We start from the raw sequence: 18,662 nt of genomic DNA on the forward strand, positions 1-18,662 counted from the left end.
TGGACGGGGCTCTGAGCAACCTGATCTAGTTGGGGATGTCCCTGCTCATTGCAGGGGGGTTGGACTGAATGACCTTTGAAGGTCCCTTCCAACCCAAACTATTCTATGATTCTGTGATAAATTACTCTAAACAGGTACACTGTTGTCTCGTGGAAGGTTTGGTAGACTCTTTGAAGAGTAGAGCTGGGGCCACTTGCTGTGCTGGGAGACCCACAGTAGGCAAAGGGATGAAAGATAAAATGGCAATTTTATTCCAGACCCAAACCCAAGTGGGATTATCGGGATGCTGTATTTCATGGAGAGAGGGAAGCAGTCAAAATGCATTAGAAGCAGCTTGTATTTACCACTACGAGGGAGATGGTGAAAGCAAAACTTACAACTTGCAGAAGAGCCAGATATCCTGCCCCAACGTTGTCAAAGTTAATTTTCACATTCTTCCATCGAATCTCAGTGGAGTTGGGTGGCATCAGCGCTTCGCAGTCTGTCTTGTTGTTAACAATATCTATTTCAAAGCGCTCCTCAGCTGTTTCATTAAAGCAGTAATGATATTTCCCGGCAAACAGGTTAACCCCCATAATGCTGAAAATCAGCCAGAAGATAAGGCAGACCAACAACACATTCATAATGGAAGGGATAGCGCCAACCAAGGCGTTGACAACCACCTGTGTTGGAAGGGGTGGGAAAAAGTTTCAGTATAAAAGACAAGGCAGGAAACAGCAAGCATCAATACAGCTGTTTTTGGGGGGGGAATAGGAGGTAAGGCCACTGACAGATCGGTGGCGTTTACTCCACGCAGAAGTTGGCAGTGAACTTATTTCAAGCGGTAAAAAATTCTGCTTAAAAGCCACCTACTGAAGCTCTGTTTTTAAAATAAAACAGGCCAGGTTGTTAGATTTACTGGGTTTCATTTTGGATTGTTACTTCTTTAGTTAAACAACAATTATTTTAAATAATTTTAGTTGCCAAAAGGGAGAGGGGGGCATTACTGAGTGAGGCTCAGACTCTCTTCTTAGCGACAAACAGGCTCCTAGCTAAAATTTTCTCAGAGCCAAGTTTGAGGACACTTTTGCTCATGGATTTGATGGGTCTTATCAGCCAGTGGCCCTTACGGCCATTCCCCACTTTCAAACAAGGCTGTTATCACTTCAAAGCCTGCCTCCTGCTCCCACCGAGGTCACCAGCAAACTGCGTGGCACTGACTTCGGTGGGGACAGGACCAAGCCCGGCATTGCTCTGTTAAGACTAAGCAGCGAGTCGCTGTAAACATCAAGGTCATATTTGTGACTAAGCAAGGCCAATCATGTTGTCTCAGGCAGACAGCTGAGCATGCAGCTATGCAGGCTCAAGAAGACAGAAAAGCCATGTTCCTTCCTCCAAACTGCAGCAAACACAGCGGGAAGCGATAACGGGTTTTGTCAGAGCTCGTATCTTCCACCGTCTCCTAATTTTAGCCTTTCAGAGTTTGGGAGCACTGTGTCCCTAAGCATCCCTGGCCAACACATGACAAAATGTAAGCTATCAGGCTTTTAATAGAGTTAGGTCAGCAGGATATTAAATCTTTTATTATGATCTCCTAATTTAGATTCCTTTAATAGATGAACAGAATCTAAACTGTTTTTACCCCTTTGCCTTAGTTTTGAAAGACTTCTCAATACACGGTGATTCGCGAGTCCTCAGGTAGTGGCACCTGAGCCACAACTGCTCCCGGCCACCATCAAGTGTCCCCTCTCCTCCTGCATCACCTGTTTGCTGGATGCAACCACCACACACGCGACAAGCTCTGCAGCAAGCACCTGTCCTCCATCGTAGTAAGCACGAAGGAAAATCGAAGAAAACGGTGATCTAGACAGTAAGTAGCATCACAAGAACTGTTAAATGACGCCATGAATTCGTCACTGCGTAGGCAGCGGGGTGTAAAGGCACAGGTTAGAGTCAGGCCCGCCGGACAGGCTCTATCCAGAATGCCTTTGCTTTCATCCTCCCTTCATCCAAACAGGACGCTCTGCTGCTGAACACCAACACAACAGCAGTACGCCTGCTTGCCTTAAGATCCTTCAGATATCAATCTGCTGCTTTAGTCCAGTCCATCACGGGAAGCGAAAAAAGTGTCGTATCCTCCTGAAATATGGTCACTTACAGTACATCAAATTTATACAGTGTTCAAAAAGATCTGAGAGAAGGAACATGGCTTTTGTGTGCAGACTGACAAAAACGCATGCACGTTTCATAGCATTACTGTCAAACCTCCTGAATAATTTAAGAGCAGAGCAAGCTCTTGAAAATGCAGATTACTATGGAGTAGAGAAAAGCAAAGAACTACATTTTATGTTTCCTTTGCAAAGGCATTTCAAATCTCTATTCTCTGGCTCAGAAGAATTGTTCTGGTTGTATGGGGCAGCAACACTTGTCTTCAAGTCAAAACAAAGGAAAAATAATTGGGTTTAGGTAACTAACGGGGCTGCAGTCGTAACTCTCTCAGTTTTGCTGTGGTGAAAATCCCCCACTTTAAGCATGAGAATTTCCTGATTGTGCATTAGAAATGTCAGCTTCTCTCCAGCACGGCTTAAAAATAGCTTTTAATATCTACAGGTTTAGTGCTAGGTCTTTTCCTTTGTGATCATTGACTCTTAGGTGGGACCTGAACCCAGCCCAGCAAAAGCTCTGGCTTTGCGTCGATGGAAAAGTTTTTGTCCTTTGTGCCTGTATTATAGAATAAAGTTTAGAATTAAGCTAACTGACACAAAGAAATAATAGCAGGACAACATATTAGGGAAGAAACAACCCTCTTTGGATTTGTTACGATATCATGTATTTCTATCGCTTCCTGTGGAATTTGAGGACTCCTGATCAGCTCATTGCCTCTCGCGCGCTGTATTTTGCGCTCAGTTACACTACAGCAAATTCAAAGGAGATCAGAAGGATCCAGGTGGAATTGCTCCAGTCAGACCCTGAAGTAGAACTGCGACTGCTATTCCCTTCCCTTTTTTTAAAAATACATAATTTTATCTCTTGCAATATCTCTAATTGTGAGCTAACTAGGATTTAGCACGAAAGACCTACATTATTGGTCTAAGAGCAACTGGGAAACCCATTAATACAACATACCCTTTGCTTAACAGAAACATACAATTTTTTTTTTGCATGTTCTTATAAGACTATTTCAATCCCAAATGGAAAAAAAGCACCAAAATACAGAATATTAGTGGCAAAGTAACGAGACGCTGCAATAATTTCAAATCCCCAAGACAGTGGTGCTGTCTAACAATTTGAGGAAAGCTTGTTAAGTTCAATGCTTTGCTTGTGCTTCGTTGCTAGTTCCACAGTGACAGGACAGGGGACCGTAAAGCATGGTAAAAGGGAGGGAGTGGAAAGGAAAAGCTTCACTATCAGACAAGGCTTCCAGTCACCACCAGACTGGACCGAGAACAACAAGGTGCAACAAGAGGAATTAAACCAAAGCCTTTTTTTCAAACAGCTGAGCTCCCCGCCAGTCCCTTCCTGAAGGCCTGAGTGATCCGAGAAAGGAAGCAGCCTTTTACCCCCTTGCAGGCAGATTGCATTTTTAAAAACCCCTCAGATATAGTCTTTCAATCCAATTCCGCCAGCAGCCAACACCTAGAGGGGCTGGAGACACTGAGGTGGTTCAAATTCTGCTTCTTTGCACCTGGTGATTCTCCCTAGATAAAAAAAGTTACAGCTGAGAAGCCCCCTCGGATGCTAGAGGTAAAAGCCAGGCTAAATGAGAACAGCCAAGTGTTAACATCGTCTACGAATGGCATGTGGTTTGGGCCAGTAATTAATGTATGAGGCAGCTTAATGCATCTCCCTTTCTTAAGAGGGGAGGGTGCAGCGGTGGGCAGGGTGAGGGGACATCCACGGTAGAGGTGATCGAGTCAGCAGCTGCATCATGATTCTGTTTGGAATTTTCTTTCCACCAGTTTTGATCAGTTCTAGCATGCTTAAAAAAAACCGCTCCACAGGCATGCAGAAGGATCAGCTGCTAATGGCATCTTACCCTCATCCCCTCAAATCGGGACAACGCTCTTAAAGGCCTCAAAGCTCTTAGTGTCCTAAGGGACTTTATGGCACCTAGTTCCGAGTAGCCCAGGGCATTAGCTATAAGGCTGACTAAAGATACCTACACAGAAAATAGAAAAAAAAAAAAAAAAGAAAGAAAGAAAGAAAAAAAGAAAGAAAAAAAAGAAAAAGAAAAAGAAAAAAAAGGTTCCAGACTGTTAGAATGAATCCCCTAGCACTGATTGCCCAGCCCAGGCTGCCAGCCTGGGCGGCCCCCATAATAAATACCGAAGACATGACACCAGCTGCCTACTTCACTTGACTGAAACGACCTGGAAGGAAATAATGCGGTTGAGAAAGGCATAAGAAAAGAACATAGGGGAAAGATAAGTGAGAGAGAGGCAGAGACACACAGACGGAGAAGGGGTCTGTCGGAAGGAAGAGCCCAAACGATGACAAAAACCTTACCCTCGCCCTTTACTGTCTGCAGGATCCCAGCGGCTCCCATTAAATTTAAGCCAGACAAATTTTAAAGGTACCTATGAGAAAGAATACAGATAAATACACACAGTGCACAAACTGCGCTCAACTTGTACAGCAAGCCACCGTGCTCACGCTGAGTGGTGGTGCTTCATCCGTGGCAATGGCCTTCAGGGACGGGACGCGTGCCTGAGCTTGCTTCTGCCAAAGTAATTCTGAAAAACGTGAACGCTGAGCCCGTCACACGCGGTGCTGAGGCAGCCGATTCCAACTTCTACTGCCTGAAACCCCAAGGATGGGTGTGTCTTTTCGGCTTCTAACACAGAGCAACTGTCGGGCACTTTTTTTGCCTGCTTGACGTTGCAATGACATTTGTGAGCATCTCTGCGGGAAGACGAGGATGGGCACGTCCGTCTGACAGACGGGCAACCTGAGGTGTACAGCAATTGCGTGGTTGCTCGGGCTCATACGCTGACGCTGGGACACAGCTGGGGACAGGTTTCTTATATCCATTTTTCATCACCATAACCACAAAGACAACCTATTTTCTTTAGCAGCTTGGAATCGGATTTGGGCTCTACGCTTGTGAATTATTGACTATCCTTAACCAACCCATACTGAGAGGAGCTCAGCGTCCCGCAGGATTAAGCCCTGTATTACCAAAAGCCTGAAAGCGTGGGGCCATCTACTTTGTGACCTGGCACGTGCGTTTAGGGCAGCAGTCCATTTCCCACGCGAGCCAACGGAAAACTCTTTAGATTAGATCAGGCATGACGTGGCCATATGTAAAGAGTATCTACAGACACCATTTCATCAGCATCCCACTATCTTCCATTTTTGGCCAGTACCACATTACAGACACAGATACGAACAGATATGTCAACCTTTTTTAAGGAAAAAAAAGAGACATCGATATACAGTAACAAATAATGGAAAAACATGAGACCTCCTCCTATAACAGGTGGGGATTTTTTAGCTTAATTCTCAGAATAGGACACTTCCTATTTATCATTCTTTTTTAAAAGAGGGATATTAGGATAATAAAGTGAAATTAATTACAAGGACGATTCTTATTCCACACACATTCCAGGGAAATTTCAGGACCAGATTTCAAATGCATGAACGTGTGGGAAAACCTAGAGATTTCATCTTATTTTACTGTTTGTGCATGTGCTTCACGCTTTTTCCAAGGACGATTTATTCCACACACATTCCAGGGAAATTTCAGGACCAGATTTCAAATGCATGAACGTGTGGGAAAACCTAGAGATTTCATCTTATTTTACTGTTTGTGCATGTGCTTCACGCTTTTTCTGTCTTCATATCTTCATATCTGCCCCAAAATAAGTGGCCACAATATATGGCAACACGGCTCTTCGTTTTTTCCACGTGGTTTTCTGATTTTAAAATTACACTGGTTAAAAACATGCCAGGGGTGTCCCAAAGGTTTAGAACAAAGCCTTTGTGATCAGCCTGCTCAGGACAGGACCAAGCCCACAGCAGCACCGGTACATTAAAGTCCTGGTCCCACATTTCAAAATACAGATGGGATTTGAGGTATGGGCTATAAGGTCCATATACAGAGAACTACCGTGTTTTACCCCGTAAATCTAATACAGGGTACGGGCTTCACTGAATCCTCACTTTTAGAGCTTCTTCCCCTTGGGATAACGCCTCGCTCCCGAGTAGGAAACTAACAGGAGGGCGGTTAAACGTCTAAAGGCTGTTTTAGCTTTCATGGGGTCTTTTCAGTATTATTCTCTCGGGACACTCCAACAGAAGACACAGCAGGCACCGATGTCAGACAAAAGGAATTCCAGATTGACTGAAAAGCAGAAGCCTTTGTTATTACCCAGAAAAAGGCTTTGTCTTCACAAATACACCCAGCAAGCTTTGGGAATCAGAGGAGGAGGGTTATTTGACAATGCTATCAAACCTGAAAAATAACATTCAAGAGCGTTGTTATGATGCAAAGGCTTATTCTCTATCAGTTACGGCTGCCATCCTGACTCCACTCGAACCCCGTCTATGCCACATTAGAAAATTTGGGGGGGGAAGTGATTTAACAGATACAGGACACGATGCATAGCTGAGATTTTGTCGAGCAATATTTTGGCATCTCGAATTCACATTTCAGATTTTTTGCAGACAAAAATGCGCAACTCTCCTGTCTACAATACCACGTGAAAAGAGAAATTTCTGCTAAAGCACTGTGAATCCAGGTTCCTTGTACACATGCACTTGTTCACTCCCTGTAAACGCGTTACCTGACTGGGAAGCTCCTTATCTTTACTCCACCAGCAGCCAGATACTTGGGAAGCAAATGAAACTTGTAACTGTCAATTAAACTGCACTGCACTTGTTCCCAGCAGCTGGAATTCAACTCACAACATGAAGCGTAAGGACTGTGAATGCTATTTTTGTGCTCAGCTGCTGGTCGTCTTTTTAATACAGTACCCCAAAGAATTTCATTTGCTGAAACCCTCTCCTCAGAGCAGTACAGAAGAGTAGATGGTATCTCGCATTGGTTTCCACGTTAGCACTTGCACTTCATCTTAAGGCAGTGAAAGAGATACAGCGTTATTTTCAGAAAAGAAGAGTTACTACTTCAAGATGTGTGTTAAAAGGAAAGGTGTTAAGGGTGTCAGAGAGGACTTTTTTTTTTTAATAAAAAAAAAAATAATTCCGTTTTCCACAGGAAACGTAGACATCTTGAGTCACTTCTGCCCCTGAATTCCAAGCATAGTTCCTCCACCTACTCAGAAATATTTCCAGAGTGATAATGTCACTGAACAGCAACTTGGCACAACTGAATCATATTCAAAATGTTCCAAATGAGAAGCTTGAAAAAAATTATTTTTTTTTTTATGCTTGCTCTTGGGGCACTCACTAAGGACACTGATTCACAACTGGACGTGATTAAACATTTTAAAATAATCCAAGCACTTGGGATTCTAAAGTTCCTTTTTTTGCAATTCTTTGGACTTCAAGTCCTATTGAATTCCATAATTTTCTGCCACTTTTGACAGCATAAATTCCATTTATTTTAAATGCCCTTGCTGTGCTTCAGAGTCAAATTTATTGCTAACACTTCTCTCTATTGTCTTTCTTCTTTTAATTCTCAAATTTATTCTCCCTACCAAGACGTTCTGCAGGGGAATTCCAGGGCGATCACGTGCTGATCCGTCCAGACCGACCGTTTCCCTTGTTCATGCTACGGTCTCTTATCAGCGAGCTGTCTCTCGTTTGATATGGTCCTGCTTTTTCTCTCCTGGGCATTAGATCTTTTTAACAGAAGGAGGATGATGTTGAACTTCATTTTGCATAATAAGCTTTCAAAGGACTCAGATTTTCCCAAATATATGCGTCCAATGTTCAGAACAACAGACCTCGTTAGGTGGTAGGATGGGAAGATTTTGCCTGCCTCATCATCCCCCCGTCGCTAATAAGGCAAGAAAATGATTACAGAGAGAGGGTGTCATCAAGGAATACCATGTCTGCACAAGTTCTCCCGCTGTTAACACCTTCCAGTAGCTCAACATGCAGGCAGGCCTCTTAGAAACAGTATTTTCAGCGGAGCAAAAGAGCCAAGGGCTGGAAAACCCTCCTTGGTCTCTGCAGGCTCATTAGGACCTGCAGGGCAGAAATTCCACAGTTGCATAGGAAACGCTAGCAATGCTCCAAGGGCTCAAGGGTTTTATCCTCGTTTTGGAAACGTACAGATATCTGGGATTGAATCCTCATTAAATATACGATTCAGTTAGGACACTTCTCGGGAGAAAACATTACCCCAGCATTCTTCTAACTAACATTTTTTTCCAACCAGAAATAAGGAGGAGAGGATACATACAGCCACAATGAGGAAATCCAGCCAGCACCAGGCGTTGGTGAAGAACTTGACAAATCCGTAAGCACACCATTTCAGCAACATCTCCAGGATGAAGATGTAAGTGAAGACCTTGTCCGCGTACTCCAGGATGGTCCGGATGGTTTTTCTCTGTTCTATGTAAATATCCTCAAAAGCCTGGGAAATAACCAGGTACTCGAGTCATTACATCGGATTTATTCCATAGTTCAATGTCATTATCCAGAAGCTTATTCAAACGATACTGAGATGAGCAGTGGAATTGCATTTCTTATACCGTGCCCCTTATCTGCTCTAGTAGTTGCAACGCTGCAACGCCAAACCAAAAACACAACCCCAAAAAAAGGAAAGTCCTGAATAAATAACACAGAACTTCTCTGCCTTGTAGGGACCTGAGTACCAGCCGTTATATCTAAATGCGCAGCAACTGGTGTCACTACAGTAACACGCACAGGCCGGTTTTCTCTGCAGCTCAGCACATCCAAAAGGGCTGGGTTCATCGGCAGTCAGACTGCTAATTACTACGAAAGCTGTGCCTGTAAAGAAAACCAGGCTACTGCTGTGGGATACGAATTGTTGTGGACTTCTGTCCTAAAACTCGTGAGTAACGCGTGCTTGAAGCTGTTTGTTGTATAACCCTATCTACTAAACACTCAGTGTGCTGTGTGAAAACAAATAAATACAGCGATTATTTGTGTCTATGTAACACCAGGAGGTCAAGAAGGTCTGCAAAGACAGGAAAGTGAAGAAAGGCAAATACAATTACTCTTGTTCAGTAATGTGAAAATGAGACAGATACAGGCTGACTTTGTCCCAAATCCTCACGTCTCTAGTCAAGCTGAGATGGCTTCTGATTCTATGATTCTATGATTCTATTCTGATCCTATGATCAGAATCCAGATTTGCAGGCTTTCAGTCTTCATTCTTAAGTTAAACTAAACAAAATCCATTAATAAAGGCTTTTGTACAGTACCTACCACAACGGAGCTGTGTTGTTTTCCAAGTAAGAATCATCACAGCTTGCTTTTTCACCAGATTTCCCATGTACAGCTTTCCCAGTTAAACGTCCCCTAGCTTAACACAACTGAGCTACACATTTTTCTGTGTTTTACTCACCAGAGCACCACTGCTCAGTAGGATCATAAAGATGATGAAAGTCTCAAACCAGTTATGTTCCACAATCAGAAAACAAGTCTTCCTCAAGGTCCACCAAGACTTCCCCAGCCCTTCCTCAATATTGACCTGACAACATTTACAGCGCTGCATGCAACCTGGAATGGGGATAGTGCACAAAGGAGCACGAGCCCAAATTCAGTTAGGTAACAGATGAGATAATGTAAGAACATAAAATTGTCATTGTCTAGAAGCAGTTCTGATGCCAACAATACTAAACATGCTGAGTTTCAGTTAAAACTCTTGCTTTCTTGAGGATTTTATGATTACTTTTGCCACTTCTGTATCTGGGCACCTGAATTAACATCAATTCGTGAACAGATTAAGCTCGTTATATTTGGTGAGGTATCCATGCACTTGGCAGAAGAGGAATGGAAAACTTGCTGATAAAATAACCTTGAACCATTTAAAATATCTTTGCCATGGGAATACCTGTAATGGATCAGTTACTGAAAGACATTGAGGCCAGCGACAGAAGGGAAAAAAACTCGACCAGAAGCCAGATTCTTCTGCTTCTAGGTACTCAAGGCATCAACTGTACAAACGATCAACTTGCCCTACCTATAGGTCATCTAAATCCTTGGACGGGCAACTACACCTTCAAGGCCTTCACCTTGCAAATTCTTCTAAACTAGTTCACCTGTGATGCAGAGTCCAAGAAGGGTCTCAAAATAAGCTGACAGCCAGCCCTGATCCAGACTGAGACCTAACCTTAAGGTAAGCTCACAGTAGACAGGTCCCCGAAACAGCTCGGAGGCTTCTTTCTACACTCATAGTCAGCTTACCTTCTGTGAAGCATGCATCTGGGTCCAGGTACTCCTCTGGTGCCTCCACAGGGACTTCTTCTACTTCAGGCTTTATATCAATGGTGCTACCTTCAGAGGAGCTGGTATCATCGAGTTTCTTGAACACAAAATAAAACCCAATCCAATCTATAACTAGTTCCCAACAAATACCAAACTTCATGATGACTCAGCAACTTGTTCACCAGATTTAGTGTAACGAAAGTTGTTTCCTCACTTCACCTCATTAAGATCCTGACCCAGCTTACATCTCATGTTAACAGGACAGACAGTATTAAGTATTTATATAATACATATTTATAAGTATTTGTGGCTCTCCATAGAGCAACTAGCACAAGAAACGTCTGTCTCGAGCGCAAAGAAAACATCATAATATAAACAGAAGTTTTGTGCTGGAACGATCTAGTTCTCCCTCCCAAGATGCTTCCAGGCACTCACACGAGGGTCGAATGACTAGACTGAATTTTTAGCATTTCTTCCTACCTCTTTGCTGCCATCAGGATCTGTATCACTGCTGAAATCTTCTGTGTTGAGATTTTCAAAATCTGATTCACCTACAGCAATAGGTACCCGGACAGTGAGATTGGGGTTATTGATGAAGGACATGTGATCTTCATCTATTATGTACTTCTCCACACTGCTCCCAATTCCACTCGTCGTGCCATTGCCGTTCTTCTGAAAATCAATGTCTCTGTTGATATCAGCCCCTGTATGGTTAGCGATGCAGTTCACCTTCTTGTCATACAATTCATCCAAGGGTTTGACCTCATCGGCCTCTCTCTGCTTGAAATGAGCCTGCATGAACTCACGCACTTTTGCCTTGGTCCAGGCAATGCCCTTCTTGATGCGAATAACAGAAATCTGCAGGTTGTTCATCTCCCCATCGTCATCTGTTGCTGCCAAGTTGTCTGCGCTGAAGGAGCTCAGTAGCAAGGCTAAGAACAGGTTCAGCACCTGAAAGAGAAGAGGTCACGCTTGGCAGAGCTGACACACAAGGGTTATATTTCCAGAGCTGAATATGAGTACTTAGCCACCCAAGTCCTGCTGCTGTTCACAGGGGCTGCAGAGCTAAGTCTCCAAACACCACGCTGAGAACCAGCTCTGGTGTCCCACAGACCTATCGAGGTACACAGGACTCAAGGAACAAGACGCTGATCCTGCAACGCGTTCCATGAACGGGGGAGCCCTGCACAGCACACAACTCCGCCGGGGTCACGGGGGTTCGGTGCAGGTAAAAGGGTCCCTGACATAGAGCCCCTTGCAGGATCCAGACAGCAGATGTTGAAGAGAGGGATTTAAATTTAGCGTTACCGGTTTAGTCCCCTCTCTGGCTCAAAGGAAATGGGCCAAATCTAAGCATTTTGAGTGATCGCTCCCAGCTCTATTTCCTTGCCCCCACCTAGTGATAGTCCCCAAGACTTATTTTGTCAAAATCCCTTGGCGAGACAAGTCCTCTCAGAGAGAGCTCACAACACTACTTTGAAGACATGCAACTGTTCACAGTACTTCATTCTTGCTTACATTTTCCTCCATAGACTTTTCTTCATAAAATTTAAGACCAGAAGGAAACATCATGATCTAGTCTAACCTCCCACACAACAGGCCGTGCAATTTCACCAGCCGATTCTTGCACACAACTGTACCTCATGATTGAGCTAGTGGGCAGACTTCAGAAGGAACTTCCAACCTGATTTTAACACTTCAGGACCTTCCCCTGCGTACTAAATTATTTCCTCTCCTGGCATTTGAAAAGCCAGGTTTTGCTTCTTTTAAGCTTCTTTTACCCCCTCAGGCAAGGTGTGGGTCTGTCCCCTTTGACTGAGGGTTGCGTACCTCCGGCTTTTATTGCAAAGTGCTTGGATGCTTTATTCATGGGCAACTGTTTAAGGCCCTAATCAAGCAAAGCACATCCTTAATATTGTGCTACCAAAGTCAACAGGACTGTTCGTATGTCAAAGGCCACGAAGGACCCCAACAGAGCTGGAACAGACTCACAAATCATTACTCCCTAGTCCTGTGGTCTCCCCGTGTTCTACCCCACCCAGAGGCAACCAATAAAGACCATCAGTAACCATTTACTGACCACTAAATTTCCGATGACCATGACCATCATGAAGACAATCAAGCACATGGCCTGTCCTGCTACTTCCATACAATCCCACATGGTCTCAATCCATTCCCCACACAACACACGGAAGACAATAAGGAAGGAGTGGAAGAAATCGTGCATGTGCCAGCGGGGTAGCTCACACTCCGGATTGATCTTGCAGACACACTCCTTGTAGCTTTTGCCGAAGAGCTGCATGCCCACCACAGCAAAGATGAACACGATGATGGCTAGCACCAAGGTCAAGTTCCCCAAAGCACCCACTGAGTTACCAATGATTTTTATCAGCATGTTCAGAGTGGGCCAGGACTTGGCCAGTTTGAAGACTCTCAGCTACAAAAAATAAACCCAAAAAACAAAACAGAAAAATGACAATTTAATTTCATCTTAAACAAAGAGGAAAATCAGGTAGAACTTTCTAAACATCAACCGTCTTGTATATTACGTAAACATCTGCCCATGCTTATGCTACTGAAGTCAGTGGGAGTAGGGAATGCTTAACTTCTCTTTGAATTTGGCGTCTTGTATTTTGTACTTAGTTATCCCCCACATGGTGATCTCCCTTTACAAAGGAAAAGTATGGCGCTTCTATCTTGCTTTGCAAACTTTGCAACATTAAGGAACTCGGGAGACTTATTTGCAGCGCGTGTCATAAAAATTTACTGTTTCTTTCCTGAATGCTTCTCATCTTCCTCTGGAAAAAAGGACTTGTTTTCCTGGCATATCCAGAACACACAATCAAAGTTTAATTTCCAGAGAATCTCATTTGGAAACAGACTTTCTGAAGCTGGATATAAGCGGGAGCTTCGGAGTACCGTGCTCCTTGGAAAATCCGACCTCAGTTGTGGTTCTCTGCTCCCGAAAACCTAACCTTGAGGTTTTCATAATTTAATTTTCAAAAGCTTCACCACTGACAGCACAAGTTACAGCACGTGAAGGCTGTAGGTATTCAGCACTTTTATTATACTGCAACATACAACCTACCAAATTTGACCACATAAAATAAGAGGCACATTCTAACATGGTCCATCTCCATCCATATTAAGTACTCTACACCAAGATACCTCCCCAAGTCATCCTTCACTGCCTACATGCAATGAGCTGTTGCTCACATCTCATAAACAGCAGTTGTGAAGTAAGAAGAGACCACAAAAATGACACCATTCCATCTCTGTCCTCCCCAAAACCAAAAAAAAAAGTGGGTTTCGCCTTTACTTATGTAAAAAGTTTTCTAGTAGCTCCAAGATAGTAGCATTCAAAAAGAACTGGAATATGGAATACCAATCGGAAAGATCGCAGCACAGAAAGTCCTTCCACATCTGCTAGACCCAGTTCCATTAAACTGAGGGAGACAATAAATCCATCAAAGATGTTCCAGCCTTCTTGGAAATAATAGTAGGGATCCATGGCGATGAGCTTCAGGAACATTTCTGCTGTGAAAATTCCAGTGAAAACCTGGAGTGGTGAGGAGAGAGACAGACAAAGAACAGGCAAAGTTTCGCTTTTGTTCATCTTCTGATCTTCAGGCTAAATATCAAACAATGCAATCTGTCACGCCAATTCAAACATGCAGTCTACGCAATGCCACGTGCTTGTCGGCAACAGTCTTTTCTCCTCTGATGCAGCACAAGTATCATTCACCTACCCAGGCATACCAGGAATTAACAGATGGATTTTTAAGTAGTAACAAATTCTGGCCAGAGGAGTGCACCCTTAGCAAACATCTCCGAGTGGCCACAGACTGCAGTGAGGGCAAGCTCACACCGCTCAGTGTCCGCTAGAGTCTGGAACAGCAGTTCTTTCAGTCTAAGTCAACATTAACAAGCAATGTGTCCCCGTAGGAGCAGATCTGCAAGGAATATTTGCCACTACTATCTTACCAGATTTCCTACGGAGAGCACGTGTTCAAACTCTGGGGTCATAGGATGGTGCTCCATTGCCATGAACAAAGTGTTCAGCACAATACAGATGGTGATGGCCAAGTCAACAAAAGGATCCATGACAATTAAGTTCACTATCTCCTTCAGCTTGATCCAGTACGGGTGGCATTCCCAGATCAAGAACGTGTTGGCAAATTTGTACCAGCAAGGGGGACACTTCCTCTGGGACTCTTCCAGCTCTACAGTGACAAAACAAAACAGCAACAGAGTTCAGTCTTCACCTCTAAGGCTGCTGGATCTGTCTGACGCTCAGCACGGCTAAAATACCGTCTGATTTTGCCTGTCCTGAACCTCTCTTGCGTCTCCCTGCTTGCACAACAATTCAATATTCTTGGGCCAAAGATACGTTTTGCCGTATGTACATACAACTCTCAGAACAAAGGAACTCCAGGATGCTTGGCAATAGCTTAAGACAAAGAGGTACTAAGCCGTGAACCTTATGACCATGGCCAATCATGCAGATCGCCACGACAGAAGAGTCGTCTTTGTCCTGAACTTCACTGACTTCTTCCTTTGTACTTACGCAAGAGCTCCATCGCATCCGCACGAGGAAGCGCAGTTCCAAACCTGAGCAACAGCCTCGTGTGGATCTTACGATTCAATCCAAATTATCCTAAGTGAAGGGGTACATTTAACTCGGAACTCATCAAGGTAAAACGGTTTAAATCAAAGTTACAGATTCGAAGCGGTCTTTGGTGCCAGTTTTTAAATAACTTGAATTCTGTGCTGAATGCAGACGTGGTCTAAAAGAGGAAATATATGACATAATGCTGCAAAGGATTTTAAACAGGAATAACCTGATTAAGATAAACCACATCCATTTACAGAAATCAAACATGATGCTGTGTCCATTTTTTTCAACTGGCTTATTTCAAGTGCTTAGGGGGAAAAAAAAAAAAAATAAAACAGAAGTTCCCCCCCTCTATTCTTTGACTTGCAATGGTTCCATTCAGGCTATACAGCTGCTCATGCTGAAGTTTTATATTTTTATGGGTAGGGAAAGGACCACTGCGCTCTCTCTCTCATTGGTTCCCTGGTTGCTTAGTATTTAGTTGCCTTGGAATTTCTAAAGTTAAAAAAGAGGACCGTAGCACTGTAGCCTGTAGGCGTTTGCGCAGGAGGGAAGCAGCAGCAGAACCTTGCTCTGTTTCTAAGTATATTTAGTTTTCATACAATTTTATTGCAGGAGACAGCAGGAATTTGAGATCATCAACCTCATATGGCTGCTGTTCATAAATTCTTGCTGGCTCCTGCATAACATATTTGGAAATCTCATCTCTGTGTGCTGTCCATTTCAGAATTGCCGTCATGCAGAAGTCCCTTTCTCTTGACAGCTGTCACATTTCAGCTCTTCGTGTCACTCAAATCTTTTTCTCCCGTGGACCGTAAGCAAAGGAGGGTCTCTCCGGTCCTTGGGAGACGGCAGGAGACAGAACACCTGTATCAGACATTGTCTTACTCCTATAACCTCCACACTGCACATTCATTATTGTAAAATTACAACTCTGTTGTCTTTACCTCTGTATCTATATAATTCAGGTGCAAAGCAAGTAAAATAAAGTCTAATAAATACTTCTGTGTCAATAATGACCCAAAAGAAGCAGGTTTAGGCAAAACCAATGCATGAACACGTACTACTCGAAAGCAGGGCTAGCTAAATTCTCTATGTCTGAAGGACACGCACGTCCTCTGTCCGGCACCCAAGGCTCAAAACCGATCTCTGCTGTGCAGCACTTGCCCGAACAGAGGGGGCCCGGCCTGAGCCTGTACTCCCCACCCTGCACCCCTCACCCTGGTCCTTATAGACCAGCTGTCGCTCTAATCCCCACGGCCACTACAAAGCCATCTCATGAAGTTTAACATTACCATTCGGCATCCTCTTGGACAAACTGAGTGGACACGCGTGTCCGTACCCCTATTTTGTGAGCGGCCACACCTCTGGCCATGCAGAGGGACAGCCAGCACGGCTCTGGCACAAGGAACCCAGGGCAGATGCAGTGTGAGGAACTATCCTACAACTGCCAGGTGGATGGGTCCGCTGTCCTCCTCCAACACACCACGAGAGGGCAATCGATACCTGCACGCTGAAGAACACCAAAGGCGCACCTTCAGGCCGTACCTACCCTCAACAAGGGTATTCGTCAAGCCGGTCATTACACTGTTGGTTCGATCCTTTCTTCCATAGGATGCGTTCACCTGATCCATCGAGACCAAGAGAGACCCACCGGGTTTCTTTCTAATTTCGATTTCAGTAGTACCCTGCAAAATTCATACGCTGATTAAGACAAACTCTTAATCTTCCCAGGATTTTACATGCTATCAGCCTAGAAATATGGCACGTATGCCCAAGAGAGAGAAACATCCTTGTTACTGCTATCCTTCTCACTTTCCTACGTTATGTAAGTGGCCAAACCAAAACTCAAGCCCTCATTTCTGCTAGTACCAGTACTCTGCAGCCTTAGACAAATTAAGGACTACATTTTAAAGAACATTTCTAACGAAGACTGCTATAGTACAAAGGAGTTTATACCCTGTACTACTACCAAACAGCACAGGCAGTGACTCTTTTAACCGGTCGACTTTACGTGTCTGGTCAGAGTGTGAACTCCAGCACAGGCAGTGACTCTTAACCGGTCAACTTTACGTGTCTGGTCAGAGTGTGAACTCCACCCCAGCCTCATTTGAGCCACCCAAATTAACGAGGGTTAGAAAACAAACACTTGACAGTATCAACATTTATTTCAAAATCTGCATCTGAAAATTAGGATAAAAGAAGCTCGGCCACGTCACTGTCCGAGAACTAACGGGGATTTCTCCCACTCTAGCCCACTGTGAAGCTGATTTTCTAACACAACAGGGACATGAAACCGTATCTCGATTTCACCCTTGCGAAGGATCACCTCGCTCCCCTCAAGTCAAAGAGCTTGCACTGCTAAAGGCACCTCACGCTTTCCCTCCTAAGATTGCTCTGGAAATGCCAGTCCCTGTTTAGGCACAGACAATCTCGTGTACTAACAGACAACCGGTTTTTTTCCTCATTACAGGAATTTGCCGCTGTCTGCTTGTGAGCCAAGGTCTCTGCACAGCCCATGCAGCCCTCCCACCATGACAGTTAATTGCTTGTTGCGTGTTGAACTCTCTCTACATACAGAGTTAGCAAAGTAACTGCTAAGTAATACTTTCGCTTTTACGCATGCATCATGCAGATTACTATTCCTACCACATTCATGCTGTGTTAGAAAGAGAATCAAATACTGAAGGAAAACATTGTATTAACATGCTAACTAGGGAAGGAAAAAAAAACAGATCGCAACTGATGCTTAACATAACTAATTAAGGTCAAACAGGTTGCAAGAATTGAAATAACTAAAAAAAAATAGCTTGGAATTTATGGGCATGGTAACCAGACTTTTCTCAGAAACAATTGATTTGGGAATCTCTCAAATGATGTCATTTCAATCTTATCCAGATTCTTTTACACCCTACTAACTAATATTCTATTTTTTGAGCTTTGTTTCTCTCCTGCGCTCTGAAATGTTGATCCACTAAAAAGGTTACTCAATACCAATTCAATTGACTAATTACAAAAAGTCAGTGTCAGGGAAAATTTAAAAATTAAAAAAATTATTTTTAAAAATCCTTATTTTACTAACAGCTTCCCTTGCAAAATTTAGGGCTAAAAGATTGTTTGTGTTTCCCTTTAAATCTCCAAGTATTTTATCTTATTGTGGAGAACATTTGCAACAAACTTTGGTTGGTTTCCCCGTTCCCACGCTTTAAACAGCTCCTTATGAATTGCCCTGACAGACACCAAGGGTTCCTACTATTATCAGTCCTTTCATTAAGGACTCAATTCCAAGCCTTTTTTTCCCAGGAAGCCGGGGGAGAAGGAGGTGGGTCACGGAGTTTGAGAAGGAAAGAAAGGGGAAGTTAAAGCGCAGGGCGTTTCATCCATTACAGACTTTATCGTCTGCGGTCAGACAGACCGACTCTCATTCCGCCAGGGTGTCTGGTTCACTCGAAGGGCGGCATACAGGAGAGGAGAAGAGGACAGACCGCCATGCCTACGCTGTCTACTCATTGACTTCCTTACACTGTCATCGGTAGCTGCCTTATCTATTTTCACCTCAGGCAGAAGGCGTCCCCCAGGCATGCTGGAAGGTGGGCCACCGATGAGGGACACCACGCCGTTACAATCCACCGTGCTGTTCCTCTTCACGTTTCGGCGGAGGTTGGGGAAAATACGCGAGGACCGGCTGCCTTGGCTGTAGCCGCTG

The 18,662-nt window shown here is 43.9% G+C and overlaps 1 protein-coding gene across 1 annotated transcript in view; it reads right to left on the reverse strand.

Annotated features, from left to right (window-relative positions):
• SCN8A (sodium voltage-gated channel alpha subunit 8) overlaps positions 1-18,662 on the reverse strand; it is a 49,128-nt gene that overhangs the window by 7,187 nt on the left and 23,279 nt on the right. Inside the window, exons 12-22 of the mRNA XM_009274391.2 lie at positions 18,512-18,662; positions 16,509-16,644; positions 14,326-14,564; positions 13,727-13,900; positions 12,422-12,778; positions 10,822-11,292; positions 10,321-10,438; positions 9,479-9,633; positions 8,348-8,521; positions 4,016-4,138; positions 378-662 (exon numbers count right to left, since the gene is read on the reverse strand). Coding sequence (XP_009272666.1) covers positions 378-662; positions 4,016-4,138; positions 8,348-8,521; positions 9,479-9,633; positions 10,321-10,438; positions 10,822-11,292; positions 12,422-12,778; positions 13,727-13,900; positions 14,326-14,564; positions 16,509-16,644; positions 18,512-18,662 — 2,383 coding nt within the window. The remainder of the gene's footprint in view (positions 1-377; positions 663-4,015; positions 4,139-8,347; positions 8,522-9,478; positions 9,634-10,320; positions 10,439-10,821; positions 11,293-12,421; positions 12,779-13,726; positions 13,901-14,325; positions 14,565-16,508; positions 16,645-18,511) is intronic.

Source organism: Aptenodytes forsteri, unplaced genomic scaffold (assembly GCF_000699145.1).
Source record: "Aptenodytes forsteri isolate BGI_AS27 unplaced genomic scaffold, ASM69914v1 Scaffold64, whole genome shotgun sequence".
Classification (NCBI taxonomy): Eukaryota; Metazoa; Chordata; class Aves; order Sphenisciformes; family Spheniscidae; genus Aptenodytes; species Aptenodytes forsteri.